General features: G+C 36.1%; 1 protein-coding gene across 2 annotated transcripts in view; it reads right to left on the minus strand.

Moving 5' to 3' along the window:
• LOC115223416 (lamin-B1) overlaps positions 1-16,300 on the minus strand; it is a 57,206-nt gene extending 40,906 nt beyond the window's left edge. The window contains exon 1 of one of the 2 annotated variants that reach the window (XM_029793941.2): positions 15,483-16,300. In XM_029793941.2, coding sequence (XP_029649801.1) covers positions 15,483-15,898 — 416 coding nt within the window. In that variant the 5' untranslated portion in view covers positions 15,899-16,300. The remainder of the gene's footprint in view (positions 1-15,482) is intronic. The other variant, XM_029793940.2, reaches the window with a different exon arrangement.
• Positions 16,301-23,939: the final 7,639 nt, after the last annotated feature.

The raw sequence follows: 23,939 nt of genomic DNA on the forward strand, positions 1-23,939 counted from the left end.
GCATCCGCTTTCCATGCTAGCATGGGTTGGACAGTTCAACTGGGGTCTGGGGGGCCAGAAGGCTGCACCAGGCCCAGTCTGATCTGGCAATATTTCTACGGCTGGATGCCCTTCTAACGCCAACCACTCCGAGAGTGTAGCGGGTGCTTTTTACGTGCCAGACGAGGCTGGCAAACGGCCACAATCGGATGGTGCTTGCCAAGCTTCCATATAGTTTCCTTTATCCAAAATATTCAGAGATTACATAATCATCCATGGGTTAGATAGTTTGACAGGATTCAGTGAACCATAGCGCTGCATATCAGCTTTGGCATGCTTTCTATGGTTGGATGCCTTTTTTGAATGCTATAGTAGATGGTAACCCATATATGGGAGATTGAACTAGGGACTACATAAACGTGAAGCAAACTTCTCAACTGGTGTTGTACTGATTTCATAAAGATCAGTATTAGGCTGTAAAACACTGCCTCAGTAATATCTAACCCCTGCTAGCATGGAGAAACAGACATAAAACCCAATCAACACATGCACACACATTTTTGTAATATTATATGCATGTAATTATAGGATTAGAGCTAAATATCATGTATATTTAATTTTATCAGTTATACACTTACTATTATTTTAAGATATTAATTTCATATTTCGATAACTCAATTTTTTTTATTAAACCAAGTTAGTTCTTGTAACTTTTATATCTCTTAATTTAAAGATTTATTCATATCGAATGCGCTTCCTTTCTGCAGCTTCTGCAGTGACACGTGCACCACAGACAGACAAACTAGCAACAAAAAAAAAAAAGAAAAATAATCACAAAGAGAAGATTTGCTTCAAGTGGTAATTAACGCCAGCTGTAAACACAATGTAAGGAATAAATGACATAATTTAATCTTGGCTTCTGTAAGGCTTACACCATTAGTGTCAACAACAACAACAACAGCAGTGGGCTATTACTACTGATATAATAATAGTACACACTGGTGTCAGCTACACTGCCACACCACTGCTATTATACCACAAGACCGCTATTTAGAAATAAGATTATCATGGATTACAGATACTAAGTTGTTGACAGTGTGTTGTTTAGCCCCAGGTCAGGTCTGATCTAAAACAAGGCATATCATCTAAAAGCATCCCCAGCTACGACAATCTTAGTATCTTTTATTTATTTTGTCAGTCAGTGTACCTAAGACTACATTTTTCTAACCATATCCTTACTTTATTTTTGTGATGGTTGGGTGTGATGAGGGAGATTTGGTTGCTATTTCTAACAAGTCAAGCAAACACAGTAGAGGGTGCCTTGTCTAAAAACATCAAGTTGTTTATGCCTAAGTCGGATTAAATGTGTTCCTGCCACGACCCATCCACCTGCATTTTTTCAGGATATCCAAGACAATTTTTATGAAGACAAGCAATCACCTATTGACATGGTCACTCAACTTGCTAAAAACAACACGACCATCTCATCTTTGGAGACTATATTACCTGATGGTAGGTTGTGATGAGGATTTAGCTGCTATTTCTAGCACTTTGAGCAACTACAATAGAGATGGTTTCAGTCACTGTATCACTAGTTAAGTGTCAAAGGTCATTAGACTATGGCAGTGCTTTTCAACTTTTTGCTGGAGCGGAACCCCTGGACTGTACTGGCGTAACCCTAAGGTTCCGCGGAACCCTGGTTGAAAACCACTGGACTATGGTGATGCTGAATCACCACCTTTTTTCTATTTGTTTTTTTTTCTTTCATTGAACTGCTAGGTTACAGAGAAATAAACAAACCAACACCAGTTGTCAAGCACTAAAGGAGAGACAAGCTTCTTTCAGTTTCCATCTACCAAATCCACTCACAAGGATTTAGGCAGGCCTGAGACAGTAGTAGAAGACACTTGTCCAAGGTGCTGTGCAATGGGAATGACGTGGTCGAGAAGAAAACTTATCACATAGTCATACCCGGCACCTATAGTAAGAAAAACAGGAAAACACAAATAATACACCCGTAAATCCAGATTGTATTGTACCATTAGTTGTACTACATTCATTTTAAATAATGTCCAGCCTAGCAGTTTTATGACCCAGACACACCTGTTGTTCGTCTATATTTATAGCCAACACCCAAATTCTCAAAATGTAAGCCAGTCATTCCACAACAGCTTTTGGTAACTGGTTTTTTAAAAAAATTATCAAACTATTACATCTAAAGCACAGCAGTGTGCACGGGTGTGAAATGATTGGTCATTTTTCAAATGTACAAGACAATGACATAACCGTCACTTTGGTTTTATGTGGGTGGATCATACTAGCAGAGACTTAAAGCTATAAAATACTCGAGTAACAAGACTGGTTTTACTTACAACTCAAAAATACTATTAAACCTGCTTGAAATAAAAGCCAAATCTCTTTCAATTCACATCCTATTAGCTATTAACAATACAATTCTACACATGTGTATTCTTTTAGGTAGGGAAATCCTGACATTTTTATGTATTAATCTGATGTTATAATTAAAAATGACCTCTTAATAGTGGGGAAACTGATTTAAACAAGGTCTTTGTTTTGATGATTTAGCACCAGCAAACCTTTCAAAGAGTTTTTTTTTTAATGATTTGTTTGACCCTTTTGATACCAACCTGCCTGAGATTGCCTATGGTTTTATGAATTTAAGTTCCAGATACCAGCTTAATAATAATAATAATAAAATTCTTTATTTAAGAGATGAGGAATTATGTACATTATTTACAATTGACGGATATTTGTCCTCATCTTGTTTGTTGTTAACACAATGTTTCGGCTGATATACCCTCCAGGCTTCATCAGGTGCCTTGGGGAAATTTTGACACTTGATGAAGGCTGGAGGAAATATCAGCTGAAATGTTGTGCTAACAACAAACAAGATGAGGACAAATATCCGTCAATTGTAAATAATAGAATTATTTTACTAAATTTGATAATGATGAAAAGCAGTATATTTCTACAAAAACAGGGTAATGAAAGGGTTAATTTCTTATGAAATTCTCATAAAAGACAACATAAAAAATAGACCAATTCAAAAAGCGGGGAAAAAAATTCTTGCAGCAAACTTATTCCTTGTATTTTAAAAGTTTTTCTCTTTACTATTTGCTGATGTAAACTGTTACTATATTCTGCAGATTCTTTTGTTCCAATGTAAATAAAAGTCTAGATAGGAATCCTTGCAGTTTAGTCTCATCATACTTGCATATTTTCATCTTCATCACAGCCCAATGGCTTCTGTAGCTTATTGTTCAATTGGTGCAGGACTGTTTAAAGAGATTCAGGTTGGGTACAATCATTATTTTAGAAGGTAAGATAGAGGAATAGAAGCCATTTAGTCATTACACTCCATCCATCCCTCATTAACAACTACCATCTGGACCCTGAGGGCCTCCCGGTCTGTTGCTGCAAATACTTTAGTTGCCAGATAACTAAACTCACCCCACAACCATTGGAGACTTTGAAAAGGCCAAGGGTAGAACTCTTTCACTTTCTAAGAAAAGAAAAAGTAAATATTTTAGCTAGACAAAGAACCTGTGAGAATTAAGATAAACAACCTCCGATACAACGTCAACAAATATCTTCATAGCACAAGACAAAGTCATTTTATTAAATAAGAGCAAAAAAAGTATTATATTTAATATAGCAAGTATTAAAAAGTTAATTAAGAAATTAATAGGCTGTACATCAATGACTGCTATTTTAATTATTTCAGCAAATATGGGAAACAACTTTGGACAGATCTTGCTCTAAATGGAATTCAAAAGATCTTTAGGACATCCCAAAATATCTGTGAACCCAAATGTCACAGCACAACATTATACTTGCTCTTATGAAAAAGAATAAAGATACACTCAATCATAATTCTATGACTCAAATTCAGTGATTGTATTCATTTTTGTAGGGGGAGGCCCTAACAACAAAAATTACAGTAACTTTTCAGAGATTAACAAGAAAACTATACACACTGCAAACTGTTTTTTTTTTTTCATATCTTCTGTATTACTGCTATGACCTGGACAGCGTTTTCATATTGAGAACTCCATCTAAACAGAAAAACCAGTGAAGCAAATGTGCCTACTGAACAATTTGTCAATTTGCTTCATGGTTCACTTGGCAGATTCTAGAGGTAATAATAATAATAATACAATAGGCAATGAAATGGTTAAACACTAGAGCTGATGACTCACCATGGTCTATACATAACCACCATGGTCTGCTACATACAAAAGGAACATTTAGGGCTTACTTGCTGTATGTTTGTTGAGAATACACATGGACACAAATACAGCTGAATATTTGGAATTACCTTAATATTTCTGCTTCCCTGCTCCATGTATAAATTTTAGATATATCAAGGAGACATTGAATAATAATAATTTTTACTACTGTAAGCACAGGGCCTGATATTTTGGGGGAAGGGGCTAGTCGATTATATTGTACTGTAATAAGTACCAGGTGGAAAGATGGTTAAGAGAAAAAGAAAGAAAAAAAACTATGACTTGCATAGGCATGTTCAGGTCTCGCTGACATATTCAGTCAGTTTAGTTTGTGGTGTGTAATGGTGGTGAAACAGATTTTATAATTATTGCTGATGGGTAGGGGAGGAAAAGCAGAGACTACAGAAAATGCAAAATGAAATGCATACGACACACTTTCGACTAATGTGAAAAAAACCCACCAGCAGTAAGAATGTTTTACTTTTGACAAGATCATAATGATTGTCACACCTAATTTGACCCATCTAACCTATACCAACAAGGAAAAGTGGGCCAAAAAAGGAAAAGTAAAAGTTTATATTTTGCCTGGTACCATCTACAATTCCAAATATGGGGAAATACTGAAATTTGAAACTGTGACATTGATACTGCACAAGGATATTTTTCAGTATTGTGAGCAACTGTATTAGCTAAAAATAACTGCTAAAACGAAGAAAGTGTAAGAACTAGAGGCTAATCAGTTACTAATCAAATAGAACATATGAGTGACATTTTCAGGATTTGTTTAAAAACTGTCAAATCCTGAGACTAACATAGCAATGGAGGTGATTTTAGATCAACTCTCAATCGGCAAGAAATATAAATTTATCATCATCACCATTGTTTAACCCTTTAGCATTTAGTCCAACCTCATACAAGCCCAAATATTCTACCTGTTCTATGTTAAAACTGACCAGATCAGGCCTTTCACACCTACCCAGAATGTCACTAAAAAAATATATACAATCACATCATTGAAATCTCAAAGCTACATGATAATGCATGAATAAGTTTTGTATCGTAGAACCAGAGGGCAGTCTCGGGCAGTTTGGTATTAAAAGAGTTACATGCAATGTTCTGCCTTGAAAATCATTAAAAAAAAAATTAACAGAACTTTAACACCAATATTTGTCTCCTGTTTAAAAAAAGAAAAGGGTTCATCTCTAAATAGGTTAGGACCAGCATTTAGACTAAAAGCTGAATAGTTGCTTGTACAAACAAATATTTATCTAGCAATGATACAGGTACAGCCTCCTGTTCAGGTGCACCACTGCACTAACAAGTTTTCTTCACTACCAATTACTGCTCGTTATCTCTTTCCTCATTTTTCTTTTTGGTTCCTAAATCACAGGTGTAGGCATGGCTGTGTGTTAAGAAGTTTTCTTCCCAGCCACATGGCTTTGGGTTCAGTCCCACTGTGTGGCACCTTAGGCAAGTGTTTTCTGCTATAGCCTTGGGCCAACCTAAGCCTTGTGAGTGGATTTGGTAGACGGAAACTGGAAGAAACCAGTCATGTGTGTGTGTACACTTTTGTGTCTGTTTGTCCCTCACCCCTTGACAACCGGTGTAGGCGTGCTTACATTCTCATAACAGGTTTGGCAAAAGAGACCAATGGAATAAGTCCTAGGGTTGATTGGTTCAAATAAACCCTTCAAAGCAGTGCTCCAGCATGATCACAGTCAAATGACTGAAACAAGTAAAATATTTCTTCAGGTTGAGTCCCATTTAATGGTTTCCAATAGTTGCACAGAAGCATCAAACAGCTTCTGTGTGCATGTATCAGTGTTATATTTCTTACTGTATAAAGAACGATCCTAATGCAAAGTTTGTTTAGACACAAAGCATAAAATAACTGTTGGTATAAACTAGCATTTGACATGGGAGGGAAAGACCTGTGAGGATTGAAAAGGGGACAAACAAATTGCTATGCTTAACCATTTTGATACCAATCTGCTTCAGACTACCTCAGGTTCTCTGATACAAATTTCCTGTTTTAACTCATTAGCATTTGAATTATTCTATCAAATGTAACACTTATATATTCATTCATCATTTTGAATTTATTGAGCATTATCTTGTAGCCTTGATTTTGATGTGATTGTAAATTGTTTTAGTCTAACATTGTAGGGTAGGCACGAGAGGCTGGATCTGGCAAGTTTCAACATAAAACAGGAAGAATATTTTGGTCGGATGTGGTTGGTTTAAATGCTAAAAGGTTGAAGTGATCTAAATCAAAACCTTCTTCCATCAAAATTTCATTTTAATTAATGTTCCATACACCAGCTTTATAATGAAAAATTTTATTAAATTCTTCATTATTTTCAAAACTAATCGAAACAAAAGCAGTGTATTTCAACAGAAATACATTAAGGAGAAGTAACTGAGAACCCTTCTTCTGTATAGGTACAAACAGACATTGTTGTGTGCAAAGTAATCAAGATTACAACAGATCTCTACCTGGAGCTGTTTATACAACCGACTTTATGATCAATGAATGACTGTTCTTGACCAAGGAGTGTAGCTGATAATTAGATTGATCACTTGAAACCTAATTTAGGTCTCAATGAGTAACCATATTTTATCTTACACCCAACAGGAATACAACTGACTATACACTTCTAACAAAAGTTTACATTGAGCATGTTTACAGTTTTTAATTAGAGAAACAAGAACCAGGTCTCCAGTTCAAGAATAAATTCTTCCTATTTCTAACCAGTCTTGGAGGCTCAACGAAAGACTATGGAATAAGCTGCCGGACGAGATAGTGAAGATGCCGACGACCGCTCGGTTCAAAGTCTCTCTTGACCAGAAATGGCCTGAACTCTTTGCATGAACACCCTCCCTCTACATAACTCTATGTCCCCCTATATGGCCTTGCTTTTTGCTTTTTGAGCCAAAAAATTACCTTAACTTAACTACCTTTCTTCTAGAGAGAGAGAGAGAGAATTATAAACAATAGGATGAAATCCGAGATCACTGACAATTTTTTTCCAGTAGTTTTATAATAGTGCTCTTTAAGTTAGACAAATTCAGTATAGTCCCCATTTATCAGGATATAATGGACTGATTGGTTAAGTTAAAGCATAGATGACTTTCATCTAACAATCATCTCTTGGAAGTTCATGTTTCATATTGGTATGAGTTGGACAGTTTGACAGGAGTCAATAGGTCCACTGACTTCAAGCTTCATCATCTGCTTTGGCATGGTTTCTCAAGAGGAATGTTCTTCCTAACATCAACCACTTTTACAGCACTTTGCACACTTTATTCATGACACCAGCACAAGTGAGATCATTGGGTGGAACTTCAACAGAAAGGGAGGTGACTTTATACTTAGGAAATAAGATGATGATAGAAATAAAATTGATAGATAATCCCAATTTTGGTTCTACTATTACATGAAATTCAGAGTTAAGTGGTTCCTTTTTGTTTTTCTTAAATTCACTTTAAAATATCAGGATATAAATTTTAAAATTCAACAGAAAAAGAGGTGACTTTATACTAGGAAATAAGATAAGATGATGGAAATAAAATTGATAGATAATCCCAATTTTGGTTCTATTACATGAAATCCAGAGTTAAGTGGTTCCTTTTTGTATTTCTTAAATCCACTTTAAAATATCAGGATATAAATTTCAAAAGTGGCTCAAGTACTCAGTGTCATAATTGTTTCAAGCCCACATGACATCTGACAATTTCCATGTAAAAATACAAAGCCATCTCTGTTCAACACCCACAAGAGCACTGATAGAATATATAACGCCATGTCACTGATTTTCCAGGAACTTATTATATGCTTTAGTTTTCAATATGTTGACCTAGTTATTTCAGACAGAACTTCAAGTGCTCCGCTGAAATGAGTTAATAGATGAATGCTTTAAACCAAGCCTGGCTAACTTGAATTGCATTGCGGGCCACTTTAATCACAGAAAGTTTTGTGAGGGCTGCTTGTATACTAACAAAATTGAAAGCATTTTGCTTCCTCATGCTATTATTACAATAACAAATGATTGCTGATTCAACACTAAATATTTTGTTGCAAAAGCAATAGTATCTTTCTTTATTATTTTTCATTACAACCTTTAATTTTTGATAAAAGCTTTTAAATATTTATTTAAATAAACCCATTTCAAGAAAGTATCAAGCAGGCCGCAAGATAAAAGTCTGTGGGTCTCAGGTTGGGTAGCCTTGCTTTAAGCCAGTTGGTCAAATTAACATGAACTCATGATTACAATACTTTTAAAACCATTCCACTTCCTTCTTTGCTGTTGATCCAGCAGAATATCTAGGCTGCAAGTTGGGGTGGGTGGAGAGAGAGAGAAATACAAGGACTGCATCGACACTTGGCTGCTATTCATTTTCTAGCTGAATAGAATTTAGTGAAGTGGCATAAGGGAAGTGCCTTGCTCAAGGACACAATGCACTATGCAATCTAGGAGTCAAATCCAAGATGGAAACATTAACTGATGTAGTCCTAGATACATTATGGAATATAACAATATAATTGTACAGTTTTAAATTCTTATGATGTTATCATCACCATCATATCAAAGTCTACTTTTCTATACTTGGATGGGTCCAAAGGAATTCATTGAAGCAAATTTTCTAATTGGATGTCCTTCCTGTTGCTAACCCTCACCTGTTTCTAAATAGGGCCAATATTTCCCCTTGACTGAATATGTTTCCACAGAAGAGTGGAAACATAGGTTACAGTTTGTATGATAGTGACACCCACTTACATCACAATGTTAGGACATAGAGGCACACATATGATGGGCTTCTTTCGGTTACTGTCTACTAGATCCAAGCACAAGGCTTGTCGGTTTGATGCTATAATAGAAGATACCCAAAGCGCCAGGCAGTGGGACTGAAACCATGTGAACTACTAAACTACACAACCACACCCACTTGTACAGTGAGCACTTCTACAGACATTCCAGTAATGAGCTTGGGAATATTAGAAATACAGAGTTTCAAGTGTAAACAAAAGTGAAAGAAATATTTGGCCTAGAAACATAATCCCAGGCAAGTTTAGCAAGATATTCCACTACTATAAAATTGGTTTCCATAATTCATGATACAGAATATCAACATCTTCAGGACCTAACTAGTCGCCATTAATAGGGAAGGAAAAAAAAAAGCCCCAAAATATCGATTCCTTTACGCTTCAAGTTTCAGATTTTATTGAAATTACTCCCACCACCAACATACTATACTTAGTACTTATTTCATGGATCCCAACGGGGATGATGTGAATTTTAATCATAGAGGACTGAAACTAAATATAAACAAAAGTTCAATTTGGAACCTGCACTGCCACACCAATCAGTAGGAATGCTCCGATGACACAGCAAGAACTAAACTGAGATGGAAATTCATTCACACCCCCACCCTCTGAGTTTTTTGAACCATCACTCAGATTTTCAAAACTCAGGAGTACAACTTATCATACCAGAGGGCGCACACTCTCCTACCCTGATGTAATCTCCCGGGATACAGGCATCCAGCAACAGGACCTCCGTAATGCCATGGTGGACCGTGAAGTCTGGCGTAGCATGGTAAATTCCACTGTCTCGACCACGGTCAAACAATGATGATGATGATACCATCATGAAAGGCATTAATGCCATTGCAAATATGCTTCAACCAATCAGCACTGGCTGGGTCGTTATGGTCGATGCAGGAAGTCTGCAAATTTGGTTAAATAGCTTGACCAATGGTTCTGGAAACTTTTGCTTCGTATAAAAAGCTGAAAAATTCAACTTCTGGACAAGAGCCACTTTGCAGACCACTCAAAGCCATGTCATATTGCTCAGTGAGTCTGTCTCACCTTTATTCTTTACTTTTCCTCATTCAAAATGTTTATTTCGTATTCGTCAAAAGGCAACAACCTAAAATTGCAATGTTGAATCATGCACAAACTTACAAGCAGTTTATTTTATCCCCAGTAATTAAGAACTACTTTCATAACCCTAACTAACCTCTTGTATATCAGAAGATTCCCGTCACGTTCGCTATCGTATGTTCCATTAAATTAAATATATCTACACGTGTAAATATAAACAAAGGAGAATAATAGTGTATATAAACTCATTAGTGTTGTCATTCTCGTTTTCACATGCCCCTTACCTCATATTGCGAACAATTAGCCATGAATTAATGAATTAAAACCAACACTAAAATATCGATCTTTTATTTGTTTGTCATTAGACTGCCGTCATTACCTTGATTTGTAGTCGAACAAATTTAAGTTTGGTACTTTATCGATCTTTGTTTCTGAACTGCTAACTTACGGGGACATAAGCAATGCCAATTGACGGTCTTCAAACATTTTCCATCTACCAAATTGGATCTTTTCGGTTTGAACGGCAGCTTTTTTCTAGCGGTGATATATGAAATTGTCACCCATAATTATGACCCTAGTATCGATCTATTGCATTTCAATCTATTTTAGGGTTAGGGTTATGGGTGAAGGAAGGGTATCTTTTTTTCTTCAGAAATGTAAATAAACCCAATCTGTTTCTTAAACGAGGGACATATTCATACGGCACAGAATGTTTTTTTTTTACCTCAACAGACGTCAGTGATTGGTTGAAATTGCAGAAATTGAAGAAAAAACAACAACAAATATCTTACAAACTATAGAATTTTCTCAATAAAGCCAAGAGAAAAAGATGTTTTATAAACACATTCTACCAGTATACGAAGTTTAAAAGTGTTTAGTTAACTAGAAATTGTGTTGAAAAACTGCCGTTCAAACCGAAAAGATCCACCAAATTTACTAACATGCCATTGGTCAGTTAAGAGCTGTAGAAGACATGCAGAAGGTTCGCGCAATGGGACTCCACCCGAAACCATGTGGTTGTAAAACTAGCTTAAACAACACAGCCATTCTTAAGCTTCACTGAAACAGTCTCGTCTTTATCTAGAATTAGACAGAGACGGCACATTGGCAGAAAGGTGCATTTAAATTCCCTGGGGAAACTGTCGAAATTTCAAACTCTTGTGGAGGATGTTGAAATCTCAGCACCACTACCCTACACACACCAAACTGCAACTTATAAGAAACCAAGAGCTGGAAGAAGCCTATCACAATAATCACAGAATAACTTTTTATCTACAGAGAATAATCTTGATACAAAACAGATGTAATTAGGCTGTCACTAAAAACCTTTTATATATCTTCAATAGCCCTCGCCCTCTTCGCGCACTCGGTAAATATTCTTCCTATGGCACTAATTATTGAAACACTTAAGATAAACAAAAATCACCTCCTGCTCATCTTTAGAAGAAACTGAAAGGTAAACTGGAAAATTACACCTAGATGAAAGTAAACGGTTAAAAAAAAAAGTCATAATATGACAAGTGTGTGTGTGTGTGTGTGTGTGTGTGTATATATATATAATAGCAAATTCTTGACATAGTTTCACGACTATTGTTGGAGGAGAGTGGATTGACGAGTGAAACCAGTTTGGGGTTGAGGATAGAAGGAGGGGCGTGGTGAAAGAACGGTGAGTCAGAGTAGGAGGAAGGAAGGGAAGACAGTTAAAAGAGGGAAACGTTGGAGAAAAAAGAATGGAGAGAGAGATAGATAGATAGAGAAAAAGAAAACAGCATACTACCCCGCCCCCCACTAAAACACCCACGCAATGTCCGTCAACAAGAAATTTTTACCAGTTTTAGAATATAAAATCAAATAAAGACAAAGAATTTGTTCTACTGTGCCCGGTACCATCGTACCACCACCACCACCACCGCATCTCGGCAATGTGTGGGTATATGTGGTGGCCGCTGACACTAAACGATGGCGATGGTGTCAGCCGAGAATTATCTTGCTCCAGTTACTGTAACTATAACACAAGTTTTGGAGGGAAAAAATATGACTGACAACCGACCAGAGATAAATCGCCAAATAACTATTTTTCGCATCCTATATCACACGTGTGCACAATGTGTGTCTGTGTGTGTGTATATATATATACATACATATATATTAAAAATGGGGAAGACCGGTTTATGGAATTAACTTGGGTTTCCTGTCCATAAAAGGTTTAGTTTTATGACATATCGTCAAATCCCAAAAACCTGAAGGCCCATCTTAGAGTGTGCTTCTTTTGGATTTGTTTTTTTTACAAACTATATATATATATATATATAATATATATATATATATATCACCGTGACCGACCAGGCTATCAGATGTTGCTACACATTGCTGGTCACAATGCGCTTTGCATTGTTTTAGCCTTCAAATGACGCCACCCCGCTGGCTAAGCGAGCAGGCCAATATATATATAGATATATATATATATATAAAACTATTGCCAATTAATAAAAAAAGTTACATTTAGGACAGGCTCAAGGTACCGGCAACTCGGGCAGTCGCACGGGACGGCATGTGCATTTTAGTCAACATTTTCAGTTTTTCTCCTTGTGAAAGTTTCAAAAAATTATACTTGTAAAGGCACCGAAGTTCAGCTTGCACGGGGCGCTAGCAACCAACCCTAGGGCCGGCCCTGGTTACACTGAACCTCATCTCTAATGACAAAAGATTTCGTCGAATATGCTCCTACACCATGTGTAAGCTGCTAATTATAATTAGTAATAAACAACTCACTCCAGATGTTTTAATTTAACAAACGGTGAAAAATAAGGGAGGGGGCGAGGTCTTGAACTTATGTTGTCACAAAAAAACTTTTCAAAAGTTTCGTTTCTTCAGCAAAACCTGTTGATTAGTCAGCAACTAATCACTTTCACAGAGGTCTTTAAAAGGCATGACTTGCAATATATATATATATATACACACATGCGCATACATAGGATGTATAAACGCATGTCTACTGCGCACCCTGCAAATTTCAATCTATCTAGTGAATACCAGTAATATACCCAGATATACACACTGTTCAATATCCTCTTCTATACACATAAAATAGTTAATCCCAAATACTCAAGATGACAATTACTAGAATGATAACACCTAATCCATCGCCCGGTTTAAGACCACCTTCTCGTGCTTGGAAGTACAGCATTTAGTAGAGACCACTCTTTTGTATGTATTCAAATCAGATCTTTAGTTTAAAAAGATACTTCTTTTCTCTCTCTATCTCTCCCTGACCAGTTTCAGATGCCCCTAAAAGTATCAAAGGCATTGCTTTTCCCTATGTCTAAAAGATAAACACACAGAATTTAGCACCCAGATCAACCCCGATTAAGCGAACCCATGATCAAAAGCCTAGAAGCCACGAATCATCCTCTATTTTTACACTATATACAAAAGTGTAAATATTAAATGGATTCCGCTACCTTTTCTTTAAGGTGCAAATAAGAGAGATTTGGCTGCTGTTTCTAGCAGTGGAGATGACCCGAACAATTGTATTTATTGTACTGGATGAAGAATCCAGATTGAATCCATCATAGTAAACTACTGAAGCGCACAGAAACAGTTTCACAAGAGAGGTGGAGTTATCTAGGTGATAATAAAAACCCAGTTTAGAAAGTCTATCTCTGGAGGAATTGGTCAAATAATAACAATAACCAAATAACTGATCTTTCACAGAAATCGATCATCGAACAGTATTGGTTGTATTGAACACAATTTTAATGGAAATAGTAACATATGATGCACAGAATAAACCATCACTGATCGGGTATTATCACCACAGCCCAGTTTATAGTAAACAAACGAATTCATAAATAAGGCAGAGGCAAAATAAAACGAGATGTGGAGCTAAGGTTTAAAATATATGTGTAGCAGATGTGGGAAATGAGTTTACGGAAAAGGGAAGAAAAATAAAGCCGAAATCTAAAGATTAATAAATACGCGAAATATATAGAGAGAGGAAGCTACCCGGAATAGGCAGACATTTTAGACAAGGATTTACCAACTGTTTGAACTGTGGTGGAATTGTAGCGATGATGAAATAGACATTAACTGAAATAGAAACGATTATAAATAGTTTTTAAAAAAATTAACCCCCCCCCCCCCAATATATAAATAGCTTCATTTATTGCAATCTCAAATATTTCTTAATGCAGATGGAAGCTCGTGTCAATGCACGGCAATAGTGAACAGACATTTATTTATAAAGCGATACCTGGGTATATATTTATGGAAATGTTATAAATGTAATATTATAAAACTACTCCAGAATAGACTCAATTGCATTTAAAATAATAAAAATACAATCTAGTTTCTGTTAAAAATTCCAATATTTTTTTCTTTGTTAAAATATTAAAAGGCCAAAATCTGCAATGATTAGCAGATAATTTATATGAAATTATGAGGATAAAAAAGAAAAAACCGTTGACGGAGGAAGATCATATATAAATAGAATCAGGTTGAGTCAGGGGAAGAGAAAATACATTAGTCGGGGGAGGGTTATTTTCGGCAAATGATGTAAAAATGATTGCAATTTTGCAGCCACAAAGCTAAATGTTACCACAAACAAAATTGCAGTAGTGTTTGTATAAACGCATATTTGCTAATGACTTAATTTGTGTATGTATATATATATATACACTCAATTAGGTAGTGTTCTACGTCTATATTATTGCTTTGGTGCTAAAACTCTAATTAAAGTTATGTATATATATATATATATACTCAATTAGGTAGTGTTCTACGTCTATATTATTGCTTTGGTGCTTAATTAAAGTTATAATTGGCAGCAAGAGCTTTGATTAAAGGAGTATTAACAACGGGCACTGAATGTATAATTTAAATTTAATTAAGCAAAAACAAAAAAACCCTCAGTGGTGTTGATGTGACTTCAGGGAGTCTGACTATAAATATTAAGATTGCAAAAATATATATTATTTTCATTATGAAAAGGTAACTAGAAATAAACAGACAGGTAAATACCATCTTAATGAATATTGCTTTTATTATCCCATATTTAAATTGGCCTTTTGATTGAGCAGTTACTCGTGGGTAGCACATTCATAAATGTGTGGGACTTAATATAGGTAAAAGCGCAGTCAAAATACTAATTTGAATTTAGGACCATAAAAGCGAAGTACGCCTCTCTTTCTCTCTATATATATACATATATATATATACATATATATATATATACATATATATATATATACACACACAAACAATGGTGAGATGCAGTACAACTCGGGTGTTTAAATTCAAAAGGGAACTCGATACAAAGTTTTTTTCCCCCCTCCAAACAAGGAAATAATTAAAGAGAAATCACAACTTACTTGGTAAGCCATTCATCGGCCTCGGCCTTGTATTTTCCCGATTCTATTTGTAAACGTGCTTTCTCCTTAGCCATTTCATCCAGCAGTTTCCTGGCATCATTCAGCTCAGACTCGTACAAAGATTTGATGTTTGTTACCTCGCGTGATACGGTTTCCTCGGACGACCGAACCTGGACCATCAACCGACTGTTCTCGGTTTCCAATTGACGCACCCGATCGATGTAATTAGCAAGACGATCATTGAGACTTTGCAGTTCTTCTTTCTCTTGTATACGAGATAGCCTGGCCGGGGATGGAGCCCTGCTTCGACGAAGAAACGACGGCGAGCCGGAAGATGTACCGGCACTATCGGCTTCCCCAGACCCGGACGACGATATTGTCGTCGTGGTTATGGTTTTACGTGTTTTCGTTGACATTTTTTGTCTTATGGATGATCAAAGAAAATGTGTTTGGTTTCCAAAAATTAATCAAGAGTTGTCTATTTTAGCAGACAGTGGTTCGGGGGATTGGAGCTTGGTGTAAAAGTGGAACGGCTAACGGGGTACCATACACATGTAACACCTAAGAAAAAAACGGACAAACGTGCAACCCAAAACTTCACGACTAAATTCAGTCTGTAAAGAGGTTTTGGTTTTCTACGAGACTGCTGCCACGTGTGAAGAAAACGTCAATTAATCGAAGACAGTTTAAAGTCTGTTTGGAAGACTTTACAAAATCTCCAGCAGCTCACCAACACTAAACAATCATCAATTAGTGCAATATGGCGGGGCACATGCGCGCCTCGTGTCACGTGATAAAACCGGCAACTTCAGCACGATCGCTCACTCTCTCTCTTACCCTTTCTATCTTCCTTCCTCTTACCTTCTTTCTCCCCCATTTCCCCTCTCGTTTATATGGATCATTCTGTCTCTTTCTCTCTCTCTCTGTCAGTAACCAATTTCCTCTCTGCTTATATCACAGCCCCCCACCTCCAGTCTCTCACTCACTCTCTCTTTCGCTTTCTATCTTCCTCTTTCCTTCTTTCTCCCCATTTCCCCCTCTCGTTTATATGGATCATTCTGTCTCTTTCTCTCTCTCTCCCTCTCTCTGTCAGTAACCAATTTCCTCTCTGGTTATATATATCACAGTCCCCCGTCCAGTCTCTCACTCCCTCTCCGTCCTTATACCACAGACCCTTTCCTCTCTCGTTATTGACACCTCCCTCTTTCTCTTTCACTCCTACCTCCGCACTGATTATACCATTGCCTTTTCGTTCTCTTTCTCGCCAGTATTCGCTCTTGTATATACCATTGCTCTCTCTCTCACTGTTACCAATTTTCTCTCTGGTTATACAGGTCTCCTCCTTCTCCTTGGTAATACATACATCTCTGTTTTTCTCTTTTACCCAACATTCACATTATATATACCACAACTCTCTCTCTCTGTTTCATATTTCCCTCTCACTCCCACTCTGTCTTTCTCTCATTCCTTTCCCTCTCTCTTTTATCAACTTCTGATATCACACTCTCTCTACCATTTCCCCTGGTTATATATTAACTCTCTGTCGTCTGTCTGTCTCACTCTCTCTCTCTCCCGCCCGCGCATACTTCTGGTTAAACAGTCTCTTCTCTTTTTCTAGTTAACACTACACTCTTCCCCCTCTCCACTTACACTACATCTCTCTCTCTCTTACTCTTTTCACAAAAAACATCTCACTGGTTACACCTCTCTCTTCTGTCTTGCCTTTTGTTATAAACATCTCTCTCTCTCTCTCTCTCTCTCTTCCTCTTTTTCTGTCTACCTCTGGTTATGAATATCTGTTAACTGGATGTGTAGATAAATTTAGCCTCCTTTGATATAGAATAACAGACTAACAAATCACTGGTATAACAAATAGCCAGTAGGCTGGGTAAAAATTCGTTATTAGCAATGGAAACAGTATTTGTTCAAAATAGCATTCTGTTATATCTTAACGTGGATGCTTGCACCTGATGATATTCAAAGATGCAGAAATACTCTTTACTCTTTTACTTGTTTCAGTCATTTGACTGCGGCCATGCTGGAGCACCGCCTTTAATCGAGCAACTCGACCCCAGGACTTATTCTTTTGTAAGCCTAGTACTTATTTTATCGGTATCTTTTGCCGAACCGCTATGTAACGGGAACATAAACACACCAGCATCGGTTGTCAATGCTAGGGGGACAAACAGACATACACACACACACACACGCATATATATATATATATACATATATACACATATACGACGGGCTTCTATCAGTTTCCGTCTACCAAATTCACTCACAAGGCTTTGGTCGGCCCGAGGCCATAGTAGAAGACACTTGCCCAGGGTGCCACGCAGTGGGACTGAACCCGGAACCATGTTGTTGGTAAACAAGCTACTTACCACACAGCCACTCCTGCGCCTATTAAGTAATTCTACCGCTGCCATTTGACACTTTTTGTTTGCTGCTGAATATAGATCTGTGCTTTTTAGCACTATACATCTATATGCAATGCTTTCTTGAGGTGAATACCACAGTTTTTTGGCTTTCTACAGTTTATCCACATTAAGTAAAATATACACAATGATGTGTATAGATATCAATATCATCATCATCGTTTGTGTGTCTGTGTTTGTCCCCCCAGCATTGCTTGACAACCGATGCTGGTGTATTTACATCCCTGTAACTAAGCAGTTTGGCAAAAGACACCGCTAGAATTTAGTACTAGGCTTACAAAGAATAAGACTTGGGGTCGATTTGCTTGACTAAAGGCAGTGTGCCAGCATGGCCACGGTCAAATGACTGACACAAGTAAAAGAGTAAAAGAGAACTCCAGATGGCAAGCGGAAGAATGCCATTCACTTGAAAATAATAATAAAAAAACATTAAAATATTGTCTGTTTAAAGAAAGCTAAAATATAAATACTTCCTGTAAAAACAACTTACATTTTTGAAATCACATTCAGTTAAAAATACTTCTAAATGATTAAAATATTGTGTACATCAAAAAACCAACGTTTTTGTTTTTCTTATAGAGCGCGAAGACTATGTGTGTGTATATGTCACAGATGGCGAACGTGTGTTTGTGTTGATTGACCAGCCATGACATTCATTATATGTGTGTGTGTGTATTCTATGTGCGTTGACATCACAGAAGCTATGTTCTTTTTCATCATGAAATAACAAACAAAAATTGTGTTTAATCGTTTTCATTAATAAATAGAGATCCACATATCCCAAAAATTTGTACTGCACTGCCAAAGGTAAGCAAGAAAGTAAATATGCAAAAAAAAATTAGACAAAATATACTATTTCTGAGATATTTCAGGTACACACAACATCTCTAGAGTTTTAGTATTATCAAGATATATATATATACTACATATATATGCATATATATATATTATATATATATATATCTATATATATATACGTATAGATGTAATTATGTACATATACATATGTATATATGCATATATATAATTTATATATATATATATATGTATGTATATATATTATTATATATATATATATATATATATATATATATATATATATATATATTATATATATATATATATATTACACACACATATATATCACACATATACACACACACAATATATATATATATATATATATACATAGGTTTGAGGATTGCCGATCAGTGTAGGTGGTATATTTGCAGCTGCTTTTCTCTCCTTTGCCTTGCATCCTGAAGCCTGTTAATGCTGGTTGCAAGAAAGTTTTTAATACCATTTTGGCAACATTGCCAGCCCAGAGCAATTGTGATTGTATAATTGTGATTGCAAATCATTGGCAGGTCTTAGATGTCACATTTGACATAAGCATAATGATATATATATATATATATATATATATGTATCATCATCATCATCATCATCATCATCGTTTAACGTCTGCTTTCCATGCTAGCATGGGTTGGACGGTTCAACTGGGGTCTGGGGAGCCCGAAGGCTGCATCAGGCCCAATATATATATATATATATATATATATATATATATATAACAAAATTAGAAAATGGAGAAACATACTTAAATCAATCAAACATCAACCATCAGATGATACCCAATCAATACTTTATTACACCATTACATAACAGTAAAGGCATTATACAAAATATATTGTAAATATATACAAAAAATAAGCAACAAGAATGAATCCGGTAATTTAGTACAATTGTTTCATACTACAACATTTTATTAAAAGCTGTAAATATTACAGCAGATTTAAGATGCTGAGTAATCTTCCAATAATATAAAGTTTTCAAATCAATTAATAACATCTTAGGGAAGGTAAATATACAGATAAAGATGTAGATATGAATCTTAGGAACATTTGAGGTTGTGTGGTTCAGATGCCCACTGACAAAACCTTGTTTACAACTGACTGCTGTAAGAAAAATTGTTGCTGAACTTATATATATGTATATATATATATATATATATATATATATATATATATATATATATATATATATATATATATATATATATATATATAATATAGATATATGTATATAATATATATATATATATATATAATATATATATATATATATATTATATATATATATATATATCATATATATATTATATATATATATATATTATATATATATATATATATATATATATATATTAATATATTTATATATATTACATACACTCTGCATACTCACTTTAATATATATGCTACACTTATATACACACATAAACACTCTCTCTAATATATATACTTACATCCAATCACACACACACATATACATGCAACCGCCCAAATATATACAAATGTACACACACACACATGCAATCACCCAAACACACACACACACAAGATTGATTAAACCTATATACACAATCAAACACTCATACACACACATACACACACAAACATTCACTCATACACATGCACACACACAGACAATCCCACACAAATACACACATTCTCACAAACACACTAATTCTCCCAAATAATTCTTCACAAGCACACACTCACTCTCGCAAACACACACGCATTCACCTGCACACACACACACACGCATGCAAACTATTACAAACACACACACATACACACACACACACACACACACATACATATACATTCGGGATAGGGTCTCAACTCCTGCTGCATGAAGAACTATCCAATCATTGCCATTTCTACTATTTACTTTGATGCCAAATTCTAAGGAAGGTGTGGCAGCACCATCTGTTTCTGTGAGAAATCAAAGCAGTCAGCATTTGGTGCTAATGATGATGCTCTACCAATTCAGTTCCTAACACTATTTTGCATTATTTCAGCAGCAGATTCCTTACTATACCAGCCTATCAACCTTTTCTACCTGGTTCTATCTTCTCAGATAATATATATATATATATATATATATATATATATATATATATATACATATATATATATACTTATATATTCATACACACATTCCTATACTCTTTTCTTAACCATCTAACTCAAGCTCCCTCCCGCTTTCTCTCTCTCTCTCTCATTATATATGTGTGTGTGTGTGTATCTTTGTTTGCTCTATCTATCTTCCTTCTCCTTTCTCTTTCTGTCTGTCACTTTCTTCATGCCTGCCCATTTGTCAGTTTCCACACACACACACACAGAGGCACACATGCACACACACACACCACACACACACACACACACACATACATACATATATATATATATATATATATATATATATATATATTATATTATATATATAATATTATATATATATATTATATATATATATATATTATATATAATATATATATATATATAATATATTATATAAATCTGAAGTGTCTGTGTGTGGCAGTTTGGTAGCCTTCAACTAACACTATCTCCTCCGAGACCCTGTGGCGCAAGTTGACCAAAATTGAGAGTATGATAGAAGAAGGCTTGCTCTTCATTCCGTAGAAAAAATTCCGTAGAAAAAATTCAAATCGGACCATGTTAACACCAAAAATTATTTACATCAAAAAGGTGCTTTTTTTTTCAATGAAAACCCCTATTTTTTTACTACTGTATCATCATTTTCGGTGTTTTTCAACCAGAAAAATGTTCACTTAAAGAGAATAACAAGCTACATAATGCAAACTTTTTACTTTTAAAAAATTCCAGTTCTAAAGGGTCGAAAAGAAAACAATCCCGAGCATACTGCCGGGTTATACTGCTAGTATATTATATATATGTGTATATGATCGTGAGGTTGTGAGCTCGAGTCCCGGGCTGGGCTGCGTGTTGTGTTCTTGAGCAAGACACTTTATTTCACGTTGCTCCAGTTCACTCAGCTGTAGAAATGAGTTGTGACGTCACAGGTGCCAAGCTGTATTGGCCTTTGCCTTTCCCTTGGGTAACATCAGTGGTGTGGAGAGGGGAGGCTGGTATGTATGGGCAACTGCTGGCCTTCCATAAACAACCTTGTCCAGACTTGTGCCTTGGAGGGTAACTTTCAAGATGCAATCCCATGGTCATTCATGACTGAAGGGGGTCTCCTATATGAGGATTAGACAATAAATGTAAGCCAGTGTCAATGGTGGTTCCAGGAATTCTGAGCCGGAAACTACAGCCTAGAAGACGAGCCTCATCCTGGAAGATCTGTAGAGCTCAACAAGGATGTCCTGCAAAATCCCATTGTAACTGTTGAGGAACTAGCAGAGAAGCTTGGATTTTGTCATTCAACCATTCATCGACACTTGTGTGCCACCGGAAAAGTCTGCAAATTGGGTCAATGGGTTCCTCACAAACTTTCTGAGTCTAATAGCATGCAGAGAGTGAATGTGTGCCCTTCTTTGCTGTCACATCTCAAGAATGAACCTTTTTTGGACCAAATGGACTCTGATGATGAGAAATGGGTTCTCTATAAAAATGTCAAAGCACTGAAGATAGTGGGTAGGTACCCCAAGCTAAAGAAGGTCTTCACCCACATACGGTGGGATATGAAAGGTTTATTCCACTTTGAACTTTTAGATCCAAACCAAACAATAACAAAGGAGATCTACTGTGAGCAGCTTGAGCGGCTTAAGTCAGTGCCGGATGAAAGATGACCATCTTTGGTTTCAAGATGAAAGGTGTTCTTCATTCAGGATAATGCCTGGCCACTTACTCTTGTGTGTTTACGTATTCATCACTTATTAGTGATGTCCTGTACTTAATGTGTTTTTATATATACATACACACACACACATATACACATACACATATATACAAAGAGGGTGGGGAGAGAGATTGATAGATAGGCAGACAATATATATATATATATATATATATATATATATGCTCACATAAGTGTTAAGAAGGGTATGTGATGCCAGGAATATATATTATGATATGTAAAAAAAATACAAACTGTGACAAGAACGCATAACACTTAGAAGACGATACAACAAACACAGACAGGACATTCGAAGCCCTCAGTCTTCAGTCAAGAACCGGATCATCGTAGTAATTTCGGCTGATTAATCTTGAGATTACTAGATCCGGCCACCCCTCCAGGAAAAACTAAGCAACGAGCATTAGAAAAACTAAGCTATGTGAGCACATATTCTTGTAAATTTGGTACTCTACACTATTTGTCTCTCTCTCTTATTCTACGTTGATCTGTCCCCTTCTCTCTCTCTTCTCTCTACTCATCCTCCTTTTCTCTTGCCTCTGATTCTTTGGTCTACTCTTCCCCTACCCTTCCATTTCTTTGTCTTGCCTTGCACTCACAGGTCAATCTTTGACACCTATCCCTTCTCCCCTCTCTAATTCCTTCTTTCTCTCTCTTCTCCCCCCTTGTTGCTTTCGTCCCTCTTCTCTCTCTCTTCCTTCCTTTGCCTCCCTTTCTTTTCTTTTCTCTCTTCTCCGTCACGTGACTGCTGGCCAAAATCCGCCTTTCGGCCTCTGACCAGCGCCGTGACAACATCGTTGTCCTTGTTCGCCGTTAAGGCTTCACCGTTAAGGCAATTTTTCCAAAATACGCCAGCCAAACTTGTTTGCACTGTTAATAGTCGTAAGACACCTGCTGTTTTTACCATTATCGCTTTTGTATTTCATGTTTTTGTATTCCATTATTGTTTTTTGTTTTTTATATTCGTGTGGCACCGTCCGTTTTGGTGTCCCTGTGTTCGTATGCATTCAATCCTTCTTCCAGGAAATCTACGCTCCTAGCTTAGTTTTTCTAATGCTCGTTGCTTAGTTTTTCCTGGAGGGCTGGCCGGATCTAGTAATCTCAAGATTAATCAGCCGAAATTACTACGATGATCCGGTTCTTGACTGAAGACTGAGGGCTTCGAATGTCCTGTCTGTGTTTGTTGTATCGTCTTCTAAGTGTTATGAGTTCTTGTCACAGTTTGTATTTTTTTTACATATCATAATATATATATATATATATATATATATATATATATATATATATATATATATAATATATATATATATAAAGTTAATCCAAACAAGAA

The sequence above is a fragment of the Octopus sinensis genome, linkage group LG23, assembly GCF_006345805.1.
Source record: "Octopus sinensis linkage group LG23, ASM634580v1, whole genome shotgun sequence".
In the NCBI taxonomy this organism is placed as follows: domain Eukaryota; kingdom Metazoa; phylum Mollusca; class Cephalopoda; order Octopoda; family Octopodidae; genus Octopus; species Octopus sinensis.